The sequence below is a fragment of the Lasiosphaeria miniovina genome (assembly GCF_030549165.1).
Source record: "Lasiosphaeria miniovina strain SMH2392-1A chromosome Unknown B0T26scaffold_2, whole genome shotgun sequence".
NCBI classification, from domain to species: Eukaryota; Fungi; Ascomycota; class Sordariomycetes; order Sordariales; family Lasiosphaeriaceae; genus Lasiosphaeria; species Lasiosphaeria miniovina.
The window spans coordinates 1809043-1825272 of record NW_026848221.1 but is presented as its reverse complement, the minus strand read 5'-3'; the positions used below and the strand labels follow the sequence as shown (position 1 = coordinate 1825272).

Genomic DNA, 16230 nt, shown 5'->3' with positions numbered 1-16230 from the left:
GGTGAATCCGCGATTCGAGCCCGAGCCCGAGCCTGTGTGGAAAGGGTTGTGGAGTTGATCCTGCCACGTGCTTATATGCGACATCGTGATGCCCTTTTGTTACCTATGGTCTCCTTTGGGGGGTTAGGGGTTCAGGCAGGTAGCTACAGAGTACAGTGGGGTAGGTGGAGGGAAGAAGTCGTTAAGGGAAGTCATTCAAGGATTATCTCAGCCAGATCGGTCACGTGACAGTATCTACCACTTTACACCAAGGTAGCCACTTCTAAAACTTGAATAGTGTTTAACAACTGTCATCGCCGCCTTCCCATCATCCAACTACTATTCCTCCGAAGACTCGGAACAAAGCCCGACGAGTTGACAGAGTCGGCTGTCCACACATCATAGGGTTTGAAGAGGCCGACAAACTCGGGGCTTCTCGCCGGCGTCGTGAACAGGCATTTGATGCGCGCGCGCCCCTCTTGCCCCTCATCACTCGCCAGTTCCAGCAGCCGTTGAAGCACGACACGCGTCTGCGCTGTCCGCTTCTTCGGCCCCTCGAAGAAGGCGATGCCCTCGACGATGCAGAACAGTGTCGCCTCCCTGGGCAGGGCCTGCACGCATCGCTGTAGCACGTCGCAACAGGCGCGCACGTCGTCCTCGGTTGGTTCTTGCGGCGCGTTCATCACTGCGTCGCGGCACTCGCGGAGTAGCGCCGTGTCAAAGTCGCGGTGCTGGTCTACCAGCTGCAGCAGGAGCGTCACTACCAGCGCCATGGCCGTGCCGCCGAGCTCGTCGTGCCGGCTGCGGTGCTCGCTGCAGAAGTGCGTCAGTGCGTAGACCGACGATGAGTTAGCCGAGCGCCCTCGCGCGAGCGCCGCCGCGACGTGCGCCGCCACAACGCTGATGGCCCCGCGCGCCTCGTGTTGCCGGTTCGGCCCGCCTTCGATGAAGAGCACCGCGCTGGACGGCACCTCGACGAACGCCTGCAGCCGCACGTGGCCCGTCATCTCCGCCACGAGCTGGTCGTCTCGTGCTGAGAGCCGCGCCGCCCGCAAAATGCTGCGTCCGTCGACCCGAGTGAGCTCCGCGTCAAATCCCACTGCCGCGAGCACGTCTGCCGCCTCAATCCTCGGCTCGGCGGCCGGTGCTTGCCTTTGCGTAATGCGTTTTGTTGCGCGTTGTGCGGCTGCCCTTGCCGTCAATGGTACGCCTACGCCGCCGCCGCGGTCCTGGCCTTTGACGCGTGTCTGTGGCGGGTCTTGAGAAATCAGCATAAAGATGTTATGCACCACTCTCGCCTCGGACAGCGACTTCGCCATCTGATCCAATTTGTATTCGAGGTCCCTGATTTGGGCCCTTGTCGCGGCGCCTTCCTGTCCCACAGCCTCGCCCACGGCTCCAACCTGGGCAGCGTTCTTCTCCTGGCCGAGGCGAATGTCCTCCAGCTTCTTTGATTGCAGTTTGCCCCCCCTGACTAACTGTTGTATGCCCTCGTCTGACTTCTCCACCGTTCCCTTGATGGAGTGCATCAATTTCTTCGTTTCCCTCATCTCGAGGTTAATACCGTGCTTCTCCAGCGTTCCTGTCTTGCACTTCAGTTGAGCGATGAGTTTTGCCAGATCTTGGCCGTACGTCTCGGGATGGAGCATCGCTCCCAAGAGGGCCTTACCGGTCCCCTGGTTGTGGACCCACCTCAGCAGCGACTCCAGCACCGCAAAGATGATGGCAAACAGCTCCGATATCAGCCGGTGCATCTGGCGATCCGGCTCGTGTCTCTTGTTCTCGTATGCCTTATGCACCATGGCCTCCTTGATCCCTCGTAGCCCGCTCTCCAGGTGCTCGTCCATGACCACGTACCGCTCCGCCGCCTTCAGTATGATGTTCATCCCCCCGCAGATCAGCCCGCCCGCCCCGAAGCCGGCCGACTTGGGCACCAGCGACACGTACGACTTGATGTCGCGCGCGTTCTCGCTGAACTTGTGGAAGGCTCGTCGCAGCCCCCGTGCCACCGCCATCTGACCTTCTTGATGCTCCTTGCGCTTGCCTTTGAGGCCCTTGAGGTTCTTGACGGCGGCCTTGATGTCTTTCTCGACCTGCTCGATGTCCTCTTCGAGCTGCTCAAACGTCGCCTCCTTGGCCGTTTCGTCGGGCTCGGGGGCCGCTGGCGCCGCGGCATCGCCCTTCTTGCTCTCCTGGGAGATGAAGTCGGCGACCGCGAGCTCGTACGACTTTTTGGCTTCGAAGCATCCCTCGTACAGCTCCTTGAGGTTTCTAGGCGCCCACAACGGGTTAGTAAATTTTCTTCCAAAGGTGACCGTATTTAGCCAAAGGGGTCGGTCATAACTTACAGCTTCCCCGGTGGAGTATCGGATTCCTCACCGGCCTCCTTGTCGCCCTCTTCGATCCCAACAACCTCTACTTGGAGAATTGCCTCGTCTTTGTCGACTGCGATGCCAACACCAGAGTCAGGACCGCAGTCTACAGCTGCGTTTATCTGGCCTCGCTGGGTTGCGAGAAACTGGGCAGCTTGTTTCTCCTCTAGACTGAGCTTCTTCGTCTTATTCTTGCTGAGCAGAGGAATATCTAGTTTCATCAGTTTCATGTTGAAAAAGGACGAGCCGCCCTCCTTTGCCTTCTTTGCCTTCTTGGCCTTCTTTGCATCCTGCGTGTCCGCCATGAGAGCTGTGGGGTCGCAGATACACGGTATTCTCAAAGTTGGTCGTTTCGGGTGCGATATGTCCAGATGGCAGCACTCGAAGCCGCCGCCGCCGCCGCTGCTGCTGCTGCTGCTGCTGCTGCTGCTGCTGCTGCTGTTGCTGGTGATCAGCGACAGCGAGAATGAGACCTCGGAGTTCGTGCCCTGGTAGTATACCGAATCCAGATAATGCTCTGATACCTGATACCAGGGAATTATTATCTGCCGCTGCTCCCGGAAATGACAGGAGCTGGCCGCCCCCAAGTACAACTAAATATTCAATACGCGTATTTAAAAGGGCCTTGGCACACACTCAGTTCGCTGAGTGACGTCTTGGTCCAGAGCCCACTCCCATCCTGACGAATCAGGGCGTACTGGGGGTGCGGGAGGTTTCAGCTTCGGTAGCCACATTGTAACCACCAGACAGACTTCCGCCGGCGTCTCGATGCCGTAGAGCCTTGTTCATGCGGGCGAGGGCCTCAAAGGCCCCCACGACTTCGGTTGCTGACGAATAGAAACCAATAGCGCCCTATATCTATGCTTCGCAGTGCTGAAAATGATGTGCTTTTTTTTCCATTGTGCAGGTTTGTCGGAAGCAGCGGCGTGGTGTGGTCCAGGAGAATGGGGGGTGGGGACAAGGCTCTAGAACATCGTGTGTGCACTCGACTCCAGACGGCCCAAGGGGTGCGAGCCACCAGCCAGAGAGTGCCGTGGTCCCCATGTTGAGCCTGTCATTCAGACTTGCTAAATACTCGAGCTTTCTTCGTCGCCACACTACATGACTGCCCACCGTGGTAGAGAATCCAACCAAAGACTGCGCTAGCTCAAGCCGACATTCTGATACTGATCTCTAAGCTTTCCCCCAGCCCTCATCATAGTACCGTCATGGCCGCTGAGACAGTGAACGGGGAGGCAGCGGTGATGCTGAACCCTAAGGGAACGCCGCAGATCGCTGTCACAGGTAGGTAAATCAACAGCGCGCGCCCCTGTTGGGCACTCTTGCTCTTCGACGAGCTAACGTCCATCAAGAAGTAGACGCCAACGAGAATGCGAAGGAGAGCGTGGAGAATGAGAATGAGAAGAAGGAGAATGCGGGCTATGAGAAACTCATCGAGCTGTTGCGCCGAATTGAGGAGCTGGAGAAGAGCATCGGAGAGTTGAAGACGACTAAGTACTTACTCCAGATCACACTCTTGTGATGTATTGATCGCGCGCTAACGTGTCACTCGCCTAGGGATGAAAAGGATGCGAAGGAAGAGGAAGTGAAGGAAGAGGTGAAGGACGAGGAAGCTAAGGAAGATGAAGCCAAAGAAGACGAAGACGAAGCAAAGGAAGAAGAAGCTGAAAAGACGACTGAGGATGATGACGAGTCCCAACCCTCGTTCGGGATGCTGGTCGACGTCCGCCTGGCGCTCTTCGACCCAATGAAACTCACTTCAGATGTCGTCAACACAACAGAGGACCTGAAAAAGTACGCCATTACGGCCTTTTACGATGTGCCCACCTCCGCCGTCAACAATCTAGGTGCCTGGAAAGAGGGATCGCAGACCCCAGAGTACCTGCCTTCTCGAGTGTCTATCAACTCGAAGAGGATCCTCGAGCTTCTCAAGACAATCACAGATACAACAATGAACGACGCACCGTGCGTGTAAGTAAGGGGTGGCGAGAGGGCCCATAGGCTTGTATTGAACGTACATGACGGCTGATGAGTGCGCAGTATCGTGCCGCCTTTCAAGATCTTCGCGGCGTACTGGACCGAGATTGAAGCCAAAGCGAAGCAGCTCCAAGACGAGTTCGCCGAGAAGTACGGTCACCAGTGGAATGTCGACCCACCAAAGGACGAGACTCCTAAGCCGAGACCGCTCAGCGAGGAGGAAGCAACACGAGAGGCCGACAAGAAAAACGATCGCCAAGACGCCAAGCACCTCAAGTGCCTTGTGGATTTCATGGCCAAGTATCTCAGTGATATCCCTCGACTCCGAGAGCGCATCAAGAGCAACGAGATCGAGTCCATTTCGTTTGACGACCTGTGGCACCTCTTCAACCCAGGCGATATCATCCTCGGCCGCCGCCCTTCAGGCAAAGGCGAGCAGCAGGCATACCAAGTCTTCACCGTCACCAAAGGTCGCTTCAACATGAAGGGCGGCCGCCCTGAGCCCTCCAAGTACAAGGGCCAGCGTGAGCGCAACAACCTGCAGCTGCAGTGCTTCTCGCTCGACTACGACGGCAAAAAGATCGACACGTGCGAGGAGCTTCTCTCCATCAAGCCCTTCGTCGGCAAGAAGAAGATCACCGACCTAGACTACTACCCCAAGGCCTTCGCAACCGACAAGGAGATCAAGGACCTAGAAGACCGCGCGAGCGACTTCATCGGCAACCGCTATGGCCACGGGCGGTGCGAGGGCCTCACGGCGCGCTTCGAGATGGAGCACATCGACAACGAGGAGGTCTTTGTCGACTTCAAGAGCGGCTATGAGGAGATCCCAGCCGACTGGAAACAGGAGACGTGCAACTTTAGCGCCGTCACCCCGCCCGACTGCGCGTCCGACGAGACGTACGAGCCCGGCTGCGCCTCGGAAACGTGCACGAGCTGCAGTAACTGTGTCTATCTCGACGAGCAGGTCGACATCAAGCGCGCCGAGATGGTCCGCGACAAGATGCCCAAGCTGGTGCTGGAGCGCAACATCAACAATACGCTCAAGTCGGCGCCGGAGCGTCTTCTGCTGCCGGGCCACTTGCTGGTGTACACGTTGCGGACCAAGAAATGGCGTAGGTTTTCGACTGCCTCTTCCTGCCTTTTTTATGTTTCATACACCCAGTCTTTCTTTTTCTTCTTGTTTTATTCTTTGACACCTGTTTCGAAGCTGGCTAACAGAACACTGTACCATTAAGACTTTGTCAACGTTGGCGACTTTGAAAAGATCACTGTCACCCCGGAGAAGATTAAGGAGGGTTGGAAGAACCTCGTCATTGAATCTGAGAACAAGCGGCTTCTAAAGGCACTGGTCAGCGATCATTCCACGACCACGACAGTGGGTAAAAAGGGGAATCTTTCTCGGTCGGGTTCCGCCATCGACATCGTGCGTGGAAAGGGACGGGGTAGAATCGTGTTCCTCTATGGACCACCTGGTGTTGGCAAGGCGGGTTCACCCAAGCTTGCCTCGGAATCCTTCCCTGGACTGGCGCTAACCACTACTATTGTCGCAGACAAGCACGGCCGAGACAATCGCAGCCTACACTAGCCCTCCGCGCCCTCTATATCCCATTGTAAGTGTCTATGTAGATTTTGCGTGACGACAACAGACACTGACCCACCCCGTCTAGACGTGCGGAGATCTTGGCTCGGAGCCCAAGGCGATCCAAGAAGCGCTCGAGGGCCACTTCAAGCTCGCGCACCGCTGGAACTGCGTACTCCTCCTTGACGAGGCCGACGTGTACCTCGCCGAGCGGCACCACAACGACCTGGACCGGAACGGGATTGTGTCCGTGTTCCTGCGCACGCTCGAGTACTACTCGGGCCTCCTGTTCCTGACGTCGAACCGCGTGGGGTCTATAGACCCGGCCTTCAAGTCGCGCATCCATGTGGCGCTACGCTACGAGAAGATCAACATCAAGGGCACCATCGAGATCTGGAGCAACATCCTCAACGGCATCGACAAGGACAACAGCGAGCCGCACATCCGGGTCAAGATCGAGTACGACCGCGACGAGCTGCTGGAGTGGGCCCAGCGCCACTACGAGCGCATGGAGAAGAAGGAGGTGCCGACGTGGAATGGGAGGCAGATTCGTAATGCCTTTCAGAGCGCCATCGCGCTCGCGTCGCACGCCCGCCTGGAGAACCTGCGCAAGAACAACTTAACCGAAGAAATGGCTATGAAGCACAAGAACCCCCGCTGGAAGAAGATCGACTTGCTGAAGAAGCACTTCAACGACGTTTCAAAGATTGTGTACAAGTTTGAAGACTATCGTGAGTATTTTCGGTCATTTTCCCCCTCCAAACCCCTTTTTGTTTGCACGTACATAGTACTACATGTCTACCCAGAAGGAAAGCAAGTCAGCCAGCTGACCAACTTTCTCCCCTGTAGTGATCGAGTGCGGAAAGGGAGACGACAAGGCGGTCAAGGAAGGCCTGCTGGCGGCCGATGCGGCAACCCCCCGCCCGCAGGCTTATGGGCGCGGTGCCAGCGACACGGCCAGAGTAAAGCAGCAGCAGAAGACGGCCAAGGGCAAGCCCACGCCAGCCCAGTCTCGCAATGGGACCAAGAATAAGGACCTCGATAGCGATGAGGATGATGATGAGGACGATGAGGATGCGGATGACGATGTATTTGGGGACGGTGATGATGTTGACGGTGAGGACGGTGAGGACGGTGAGGACGGTGGGGATATTGATGTTGATGTTGGTGGTGTTGAGGACCTTGAGGATGTTGAAGAGGGCGAGGAGGGCGATGATGGTGATGATGCCTGATGTGATGTCTGAAGTGACTCAAGGTTGTATAGTGGTAGACAGAGGTTACGGAATATGTTATCACGTATCGCCGACAATAACAATACTGGTTGGTAGTGGATGTGTATGTGTATGTGTATGTCTACTGTTTCACCTTGCTTCTGGGTATGCAAATGAGATAGTGTCGCGCAGTATATACCCCTATAGCCTTGCACAACTGCAAGGATCGATTCCTTTGCCCTGGAAAATAGTATGACGGTTATGAGCCCGGAAGTGCCGAGTAGTCCGACATCGCTGGCAACATGGTTGGGGACAAACTTTTCCAGGCAGTCCCAACCGTACTTGACAATATAACTTGTCCAGCTGTCGGAAAGAGTTCTCAAGCTGCCGGCCCAAGGCATTGGTCACCAGCGACGTCTCTTTCTTATCTAGCACATCTTGTCGAAAGTTGGCAAGAAAAGCCAAAGCCAATGGTCCCAGTGGCGGAGGACTGCAGAAAGTTAGCGATCACTAATCCGACGCTGGAGAGTGAAGGGGAAAACTTACACTGAGCGACAAGGGTGACCGCTATACACGTAAAGATAGTTGTACAATCCAACCCCTGAATATTCGTTGGCGTGGTACTTGGGCAGAATAAATGCTGTAGCTCAGCAAACAAACCAGCCAGGAGAACCCAAAAGTAGGTATTTTTTGAGAAGAGATGGGCCTCTAGGATTCTAAAATTGGGGGTTCTAATAGCTTTTACCTCTCTTCACGAAAAACCCTTAGTGCGAGCTGTAAAGTGTTGAGGCCTTTCAAATCTGGCAAAGCACCCCGCTAATGAACATTCAGGGGTTGGACTGTAGAACGAATGAACAATAGGCCACCACCCGGCGGAAGCATTACATACAAAGTACAAGTCCAATACGAAAGGTTCTCGGGTCACATTACATGCCGGCCGCTCCGCTCCACACACGCGAACTTTGAACGGCCCGGAGGCGTCAAGGTTCGGCACAACCACCCGATGACACACGCGTATTCCGAGAAGACTCAGGCCGTGCCGTAAGGTATTGTCAAACTCGACTCAATCTGCCGGCTGGCCCGGGTACACGTACAAATAGAACAAGAATGCTGCAATTGAACCAAAGGGTCAACAAAACACCTTCCAGAACGACAACAATTACCTTGCCTTACAAGACGCCCTAGAAAAGGCCACCGGTGAAAAGCTGGTTGGCGAGGCCAAAAACGTTATCGATGCCGGCTACGTTTTTCGCTTCGCCAACGAGCTTCTTGCGGTGGCCGTTTTTGGGTCGCGCCAGTCATGTATACCTAACTATGTGTGTGGTTGATTTGGTTGAGGAGTAGACTGGAAGGTGAGTGTAAGTCTGATGAAATTCAAATTTGGAGCCAACTGACCAGATTCGGCGTGTCCTTTTACGGAGGAGGCTAATTAACGTTTGTTTGGATCTGTCTAGATGCGTGTGGGGAATAACACCCCAAACCCGAAGGCGCGATCAGGCACTTACAGAGCACGCGGGTCTGGATAGTGCCTGCCGATCAGCAATTAATCCATCAATTGCTCGGTTTCCGCACGCGTGTGTTTGCAGCACCAAGCGTTATGCATTCGCACTTTGTACCGAGCAACAATGGCAGATCTGTTTCCGCGATTTGCAATCCTGCGATTCCTCGCATGAAGAACAGCGGCTCCCGTCTCTCTCTGCATTCATGCACGCTAAAGATACCTAATAAGGCGGATCGGAATGTGTGCCTGGGTCGCCCTATTCTCGGTACCTGCCGCCGATCTCCATGGCATGCATGCATGCATAGCGTAGCGGGGGGCGCAGCCCACGCCCCCTAATAGACGTCACCGCAGGCGACAAATCGGTGCCAAGAACGCCGCCAGCCCAGCCAGCCCCTCGTTTTCACAGCTGACTCGCCTCCTTCACAGGGGAGGGACAGAACAAGGGCGCTTCGGGGGGGCTGAACAACCAACTTTGTCGTCCCATTAACATACACCCCCATCGCCGTCCACTTGTTCGTTAGGGTGTCTCTTGAACGTTATTTCGTTTTTTTGAATGACAAACAAAGGAAAACAATAAACAACCGCCTTCCCCGACCGACCCAAATCCGCATCGACTGTTGGCCGTCGAGTGTTGGTGTTCGCGAGCCAACTGAGGCACACACAGGTGGCCAGCAACACGGATCCGGGCTGTAGCGATTCCACGAGACGCCAAAGCCACCGGATTGCATTACATCGAATCGCATCTTTGGTATCCGGCGCCCGTGGGGGAATGGGGATACGGACCAAGGTGGCAACAAGAACACAGCAACAGCAATAATGACGCTCGTCGTGCCGCCCGCGGACGCGGTGTCGGCGGTGACAGCGACAGCCACAGCGACAGCATCCACGACAGCGACGATAGCGCTGACGCCGAGCTGTCCGCAATGCGGGTGCGACCTGCGCGTGCTGGCGCAGCCCGTCGATGAGACGCAGGCCGCCCTCCTCGTCGCCCAGAAGCATATCTCGGACCTCGAAGCCCAGGTGCGCCTGCTCAACCAAAAGGCGTCGGCCGCTGTCGACCGCTGGGCCGACTACGAAGACGAGCTGGCCAAGCTGCGGACCCAGTTGTCGTCGTCGTCGTCGTACTCGTCCTCCTCAAACCCGCCACCTACCGCCCTGCCCGCCACGCCGCCCTCGGCGCCGTACTCGTCCTACTACTCGTCCTTCATGGGCGGCAGCAGCCCGTCGCCAGTGCGGTCGTCGTTCCTGACGTCAAGCGCCGCCACGCGCATCACAGCCCTGCTGTCGCCGCGCAAGCCCGTCAAGCCGCTACCGCACCCGCCCGCCGCCTCCCGCGCGTGGCCCGCCAGTCCCGGCGGCGCCAGCAGCAGCAACACCACCACCAGCAGCAGCGGCCTCGGCGGGCCGTGGTACCACTACAACCCGAGCGGTCACAGCAACAGCGCCAGCACTAACACCAACACTAGCACCAGCAGCGGAGCGCCCCTCAGCCCTGCAGTACCGCTCTCACCAGCGCCAAGCACCGACGACCTGCTGGAGGCGCTAACGCGCGAGCAGGCGCTGCGGGTCGAAGCCGAGGGCCGGCTGAGCGAGACGAGCCGCGAGGTGGAGGAGCTGAGCGTGAGCCTGTTCGAGCAGGCCAACGAGATGGTTGCCACGGAGCGGCGCGCGCGCGCCGTGCTCGAGAAGCGCGTCGAGACGCTCGAGAAGCGCGACGCCGACAAGAAGCGCCGCCTCGACCGCCTCGAAGGCGCCATGGACCGTATCGACCGCGTCCGCCAGCTGCTCGGCCAGACAGAGCAGCAGCAGTGTCGTCACCACCACGAGCAAGAAAGGAGGGAGCAGGAAAAGGAGAATTCCGTGGGGTTGAAAAATATAGAGTCTGCTGCCGGTACGGCGTCACGGCCACCTTCTCCGCCGAGAGCACATGCTACTGTGGTAGGAGGAGGCGGATATGAGGGTGCAAGAGAAGGGAGTGCTTGACGAGACAGCAAAGGTCGACTGACTAACTGGCTGCCTGACTTGAACGAGCGAGCTTTTGTCAAACACACATGATCCAATTTGGGAGGAAAGGACTGCAGGATGGTAATGGATAAAATGGGTCATGCGGGTACGGATTTCTAGGGGTTTAGGGGGGATATAATGAGATGATAGGTTAGCTTTCGGGGGTGAATAGTATGGGATGTTGGGTATGTTATGACATGATGGGAGGAAAACCACGAGGTAGGGTGCACATTTCGCTTTTGATGAGACTAGTGAGCGGGATTTTGTTGCATTTTTTGTTTGGGCGTTTGGGTCTAACTATATATATATGTAGGCGTTTCTAGAGGCGATTCTGTTCGGGATCGAGGGGATATCAAAACATTGATGGCTAATAATAACATACTAATATTCCTCGTTACCATGATGTGGTTTTGGGGAATGAATGTCTAGACAGACTAGACAGGTAGGTCTTGACGTATATCTATAAACGTCATGATCTCTCTTTTTACACACTACCTCTACCTCCGTAGTGTCTCAGCGGGTATAAGGGCACGGCAAACACAGACACAGGCAGCAGAGATATAGACAGCGTGTACATATTTGTTTGTCTGTTTATCGACTGTATCAAGAAGCGACTCCACAATAGTGTATACATGATACCCCCCCACCCCTTTCAACACCCCCTACGCCCTTCAACACCCCCCTCCCCTCATCTTCATCCCCTCCCTCATCGCCATCACAACCTTAACCGCCCCCCCTTAACCATCCCCCAACGCCGCACCATCCACGCCAAATCCTCAGCCGCAATGTCCCCCGACGCAAACAGCCGGCCCACCATCGCCCCCGCCGGCGTCGCCCTGAACCGCCCCGCCACAACGGCCTCGGGAAGTGGGACGGAGCTCGTACTCGTCCTCTTGCGCGACACGGCCCTACCACTACGATAGTAACCCAAAACGTGTCTCTGCCCCGCCGGCTGCCCCGCCAATCTCATGTAGATCATGTTCGCTTCGGCGCGCGTGAGCGCCCGCTCGCGCGTCACGAGGCTGTCGAGAGCGTGCTGGGTCAGGGTGTTGGCTGCTGCTGTTTCGGGGTTGGGGTTGGAGGAAGTAGATGACGGGGTGGGGGAAGAGAAGGAAAGTCTCGGCTCGGGTTGGGGCGCCGTGGGAGGAGGAGAGGTAGGAGTGGGAGCGGGAGCGGAAGCAGCGGAGCTCTGTCGTCCGCTGATTATTCGTATGCTCTTGGCGAAGCTCGAGGGCGCCGTGTCTTTGCCGCGGTGGTAGAAGCTTTTGTCGCGGTGCCCACCGCTGTTGTCTTCGCCGTTGTCGTCGTCGTCACCAGAAGTGCCTACGCCAACTTGTATGTCCACCCCATCACCGCCACCAGCACGGCCCCCGGCTTGTTTCATCCGCCGCCATTCACCACCTTCCGCAGCTAGAAACCCAGGCCGCCGTACCGGATGGGGAGGGCGAGGAGGTGCTGGGGGAGAAGATTCCGCCCACGGCATCGTCACTACATCCCCGGGGTACTCGCCACGGCGGAGGTCGGCGCCTAGGGGAAGTGAAAGCAACTGGCCGAGAGCCGATTCAAGCCCGCGGCGGCCCAGCGACCCCTTCCGCCTCTGCCGCGGCGAGACCTGGTCCAAAGCTTCCTCACCTGCTACACAACGGCTGCCACGCCATCCAAGACTCCTGAACTGTATTATCTCGCCGCCGTGGCGAGACTCTTCGCTGCGTAAGGGCCGGGCCCGGCGTCTCTGCCGGGAGCCGCCGGGGCGGCCTAGGTGCGCCGAGATAGGCACAACGTTAGGTGCTGCAGACACAAGAAACATCAGCCATTATTCACCTGCCCAGGTCTCTGTTCGTTCGCTTCCTAGTGCATGCAGACTGGGGCGTCGGAGCTCAGTAGTTGAATATGTGTGTACGAACGCTCACTCAAACTTTCAAACTGTGCCTCCATTCTTCGGAGCCGCTGCGCCGCGGCAGCAGTCTCTGCTCTTGCAGTCTCATATGCGTCGCGGGGCCGGCGTTTGCTCGAAGCACGGTCTACCATACTCCCAAACACCGTACAGTATGCAGCATTTCCCAACAACACTGTAAACTGCAGTCTTGCGATGGCTTACAATAACAACAATAGAGAGATCAAGCTGCTTCGGAGCAGAACACGATTGTCAATTGTTAGACGGAGAGAAAGAACATCTGTATTAATTCTATTCTGCACAAATTACTAGACAGTTTCGTATCCTTCTTGACGAGCCGACACGCATCCGGAAGGACAGCTGTGTTGCCTTGTCAAAGGAACGTTAGTCATGATACCGCGGGCCTTTGTGTTTTCAGGTGTAATTAGCGCTGAAAACTTGGGCGCCTCCATTTCAGTGTTAGGCCCCAGTCGGCAGCTATGAGCAAGAACCGAAGAGAATGGCACTCTGGAAATTCGGTTGTCTACGAGACGAGCCTTTCTCGAGACACATGTCCTCAAAAGATTGAGATACGGCGGGCCATTACAAAGAAACGTCGAGAAACTTGATATCAGACCAAGCGACCACTCGGTCACCATACTCTCACAAGAAAAGCTGAACTCCCCCGTGGTCAGGTGGCAACCCCTAGATGAAAAGGCATGACAAAGCACCGAGAATGGCGCCACGAGATTAGGGGCAATCACGATAAACACGAAGAAAGAGAAAGCTGAGATCAGATCAACGAACCCAGAGGCGAATTAAAATGCAAGAGAACCTAGGAAAAATGAAAGTGAGAAGACGGAAGCCTTGTCCTGTCGAGACCCGAAGCAGTCGCAACACCATCGGGGGCTGCTCTGCCACAAGCAGGGGCGGTAATCAATCCGCATCGCCAGTTGCAACATGATGAAAGTCACCGTTTTCCTCCAATCTGTTTTCTCGTGTTACTACCATGTTCTCGAGTGCTGTGTTATCTCCGTGTAACAAGGCACTGCCGCACTAGCAAGCCGCTTGCCAACTGACGCAATGCGCAAACACCCGAAATTCGGCCAACGTAAGCGACTGAACACGGCCCGATGCGATCCAACTAAACTGGGAGCTGTAATATTTCTGGAGAGCGAAACTGACCGACCTGAGGAGTGCAAGTCAGATATGCGCCCAATTGGATAAGGAGGGTTACCTTGTCTGTGCCAGCTGATCAGGTCGGACCAAGGATAACAGGATCACGGGTCGTAGACGGAATATCTGTGCCAGCGGACCAAGGCGGCTACCGTGGAGGGTCACGCACGATCAAGTCGCAGGCTGCAAATGGCGAATCATGGCGATGTTGGAAGGCATTTACGAGTCGACGAGCTGGCCTTCATTGGGTGCACCTTAATAATGATGCCAGCACTTCGCGGCATTGGCGTATTCACGATTAATGCTGAGGTTGATGTGCTGCGTATCATGCTTGCCGCCTACGTACGAAATCCCCCGTCGAAAAAGGCCTGCGCAAAGTCGTCACGGTATTGCCGTTTGCCGTCAAATAGGCGAAAGAAAATATAATCGTACAAGCGCGGCTTCCATCCACTCCGTGTTCTGATCCAAGCCGGTGAGAAGGAGGGAGAGATGGGGGCCTAGAGAATTATGTCGACTAATGCCGTGACTGAACCCAGTCGCCCATGCCATAAAATGTCGAGTGTCGCAACCCCAATGGCTAACATCTAGGTGACTTTGGGTGCAGGTGACGCGCCGGACCAGGGCCCTAATACCCTCCCAATGTCTGCCGAAACTCCAGCCGAGCGCATTTTAGGATATCCGAATTTTGTTCCATGCCAAAGCGAAGAAGAGACTCAAAGAAAAACCGAGCTGCAACTTAGTCAGTTCTCCGGCGACCAGTGGCCACATCGACTCTGACGGCCTTTACGTGTGGTAAGTTGCGCCCCCTCTGTCCAGCTCTAGCGGGCGCCTGCTGGAAATGTTAGCTTCATGTATCGCCGTCGATGGGTAAGGTGGGCAGTACCATAGGGTTCGCGGGCCTCTCCACGCGGCGCCGAATCTCCGTAGCCGCCCGCGCTGGGAGCAGCGTCACGCGGCGGGCGAGCATCACGGTCGCTGCCACGGTAGTCACCACGCTCACGATCGTAGCCAGGGGCACGGCGATCATCAGCGCCACCGCGGCCTCCACCACCATAGCGCTCGCCACGATCCTCACGGCCACCGGTGCTTCCACCGGCGCCAGCGTAGCGGTCAATGCGTCCGCCACCGCCATAGCTGTCATCACGGTCACGGCGGTCATAGCCACGATCCTCACGCTGGTATCCGCGGTTATATCCTCTATCGTCGCGATAGTTGCGGTCGTAGCCGCGGTCGCTGCCACCGTGGTCAAGGCCACGGTCGTAGCCGCGATCGTCACGGCCGCCACGGTAGCTGCCGCGGTACGAGTCATCCCTACCGCCGTAACCGCCGCCGCCGAATCCGCCACGGCGACGATCGTCGAAACGGCCTCCGCGACCGGGCTCTTCTGACCAAGTTAGTAATTGGGCAGCTCAGCAGGGGAGCCAGGAGACACTTACCGCGCTTGGGGGGGCCGAAGTACTTGCCCGGAGTGGGAGTACGAGGGCGGGCCCGGCGCGCCTTCTCGATGCTGAGGGTGCGGCCCTCAATAACCTCACCCTGGAGGCCATCCTTTGCGGCATCGGCCATATCTGAGGTCACCATCTTCACGAAGCCAAAGCCACGAGACTCTCCAGTGTGGGGGTCCTTCATGATCTGGCACTTCTCCACCTCACCATACTTCTCAAAGAGACGGGTAACTTCAGCCTCTTCGAGGCGGGGATGGATGCCCGTGACGAAAAGGTTAGATCCAGGGTTGATGGCTCCGTCGTCATCCTTAGAGCCGCCGTCATTCTTGGAGGGCGCGCTGTATCTGTAATTAGCGTTTAGTCGTCAATCGAGAAGTGATGGCAGAGTGAGAAACGTACCGGTCATTGCCGTTGGGAGACATGGAGCGGCGACGCGACGACTCGTGTCCATCGTCGCGGCGCGGCGACGCACTACGGTCGCGGTCGTAACGAGGGGCATCTTCTGCGGTAGTCGTCAGTACTCTGTGCGGGGCGATTGACGGCGACTCCAGTGCCGAAGGCGAGAGCGGAATGGGATCATCATTATCGTGACGTGTGCCATTATTTGAAGGAAGCGCGGGCTGGGTCGAGGCGGACTGGGTCGAGGCGGGCTGGGCGCGACCGCGTTGGGGCGACTCACCATCGAAGCGATCACCGTTCGCGTTCTCGTAGTCCATCGCGGTAGTCGCCATCGTGATGATGCGAGTCACTTGGGAATCGGATTAACCTGGTGCGGCGTGGAGGATTGGTGTCCTTGAGGCTCGGCGGTGCGAAACCACGTGAAGGAGAAACCCAGGACGCGAATGGCAGGGAAAAGGAAAGAGTAGAATGCGATGCGCGAAGTGAAAAAAATGTCTTCCTTCTTTGCAGTGGAAGATGGAAAATGGTTATTCGCCGATGGAAAAGGACAATCAAAGAGTGGGGTTTAGGACAGGTCGATGTTGTTCACGGGCGAAGGCGAATTTTTTGGGGGAGGGATGGGGTTGTGTAGGAAGGGGCGCGATGTGTTCAGTGAGGTTTTGCGTTATGTGCTTGCCGCGTTTTTTTTAGTCTCGCTTCAGCCTCTCTTTA

General features: G+C 56.6%; 8 protein-coding genes across 8 annotated transcripts; 5 read left to right on the top strand and 3 right to left on the bottom strand.

Annotated features, from left to right (window-relative positions):
- Positions 1-255: 255 nt before the first annotated feature.
- Positions 256-890, bottom strand: B0T26DRAFT_693662 (uncharacterized protein). The gene has a single exon (XM_060441209.1). The coding sequence runs from the start codon at positions 750-752 to the stop codon at positions 291-293; it is 462 nt and encodes a 153-aa protein (XP_060300100.1). The 5' UTR covers positions 753-890; the 3' UTR covers positions 256-290.
- Positions 891-2212: 1322 nt separating this feature from the next.
- B0T26DRAFT_124655 (uncharacterized protein) lies at positions 2213-3107 on the top strand. Its single transcript, XM_060433342.1, has 2 exons — positions 2213-2830; positions 2886-3107. The coding sequence occupies exons 1-2, from the start codon at positions 2430-2432 to the stop codon at positions 3001-3003; spliced, it is 519 nt and encodes a 172-aa protein (XP_060300099.1). The 5' UTR covers positions 2213-2429; the 3' UTR covers positions 3004-3107.
- Positions 3108-3480: 373 nt separating this feature from the next.
- B0T26DRAFT_124649 (uncharacterized protein) lies at positions 3481-7183 on the top strand. Its single transcript, XM_060433341.1, has 7 exons — positions 3481-3635; positions 3704-3845; positions 3909-4322; positions 4392-5443; positions 5567-5814; positions 5882-5941; positions 5999-7183. The coding sequence occupies exons 1-7, from the start codon at positions 3560-3562 to the stop codon at positions 6941-6943; spliced, it is 2937 nt and encodes a 978-aa protein (XP_060300098.1). The 5' UTR covers positions 3481-3559; the 3' UTR covers positions 6944-7183.
- A 2351-nt stretch (positions 7184-9534) lies between these two features.
- B0T26DRAFT_600156 (uncharacterized protein) lies at positions 9535-9720 on the top strand (the record flags this gene model as incomplete). Its single annotated transcript, XM_060435711.1, has 1 exon — positions 9535-9720. A coding segment is annotated over one exon (186 nt), but the record flags the coding sequence as incomplete, so codon positions are not given.
- Positions 9721-10110: 390 nt separating this feature from the next.
- On the top strand, positions 10111-10467 carry B0T26DRAFT_596711 (uncharacterized protein; the record flags this gene model as incomplete). The annotated part of the gene is made up of 1 exon (XM_060435624.1): positions 10111-10467. A coding segment is annotated over one exon (357 nt), but the record flags the coding sequence as incomplete, so codon positions are not given.
- Positions 10468-10564: 97 nt separating this feature from the next.
- Positions 10565-11220, top strand: B0T26DRAFT_868585 (uncharacterized protein). The gene is made up of 2 exons (XM_060447869.1): positions 10565-10845; positions 10940-11220. The coding sequence occupies exons 1-2, from the start codon at positions 10800-10802 to the stop codon at positions 11053-11055; spliced, it is 162 nt and encodes a 53-aa protein (XP_060300095.1). The 5' UTR covers positions 10565-10799; the 3' UTR covers positions 11056-11220.
- A 111-nt stretch (positions 11221-11331) lies between these two features.
- Positions 11332-12811, bottom strand: B0T26DRAFT_693646 (uncharacterized protein). Its single transcript, XM_060441208.1, has 2 exons — positions 12531-12811; positions 11332-12414 (listed from the first exon to the last, which is right to left on the bottom strand). Exons 1-2 carry the CDS (start codon positions 12652-12654, stop codon positions 11342-11344), a joined length of 1197 nt encoding a protein of 398 aa, XP_060300094.1. The 5' UTR covers positions 12655-12811; the 3' UTR covers positions 11332-11341.
- A 1486-nt stretch (positions 12812-14297) lies between these two features.
- Positions 14298-15943, bottom strand: B0T26DRAFT_124532 (uncharacterized protein). The gene is made up of 3 exons (XM_060433340.1): positions 15520-15943; positions 15112-15458; positions 14298-15059 (listed from the first exon to the last, which is right to left on the bottom strand). The coding sequence occupies exons 1-3, from the start codon at positions 15849-15851 to the stop codon at positions 14494-14496; spliced, it is 1245 nt and encodes a 414-aa protein (XP_060300093.1). The 5' UTR covers positions 15852-15943; the 3' UTR covers positions 14298-14493.
- Positions 15944-16230: the final 287 nt, after the last annotated feature.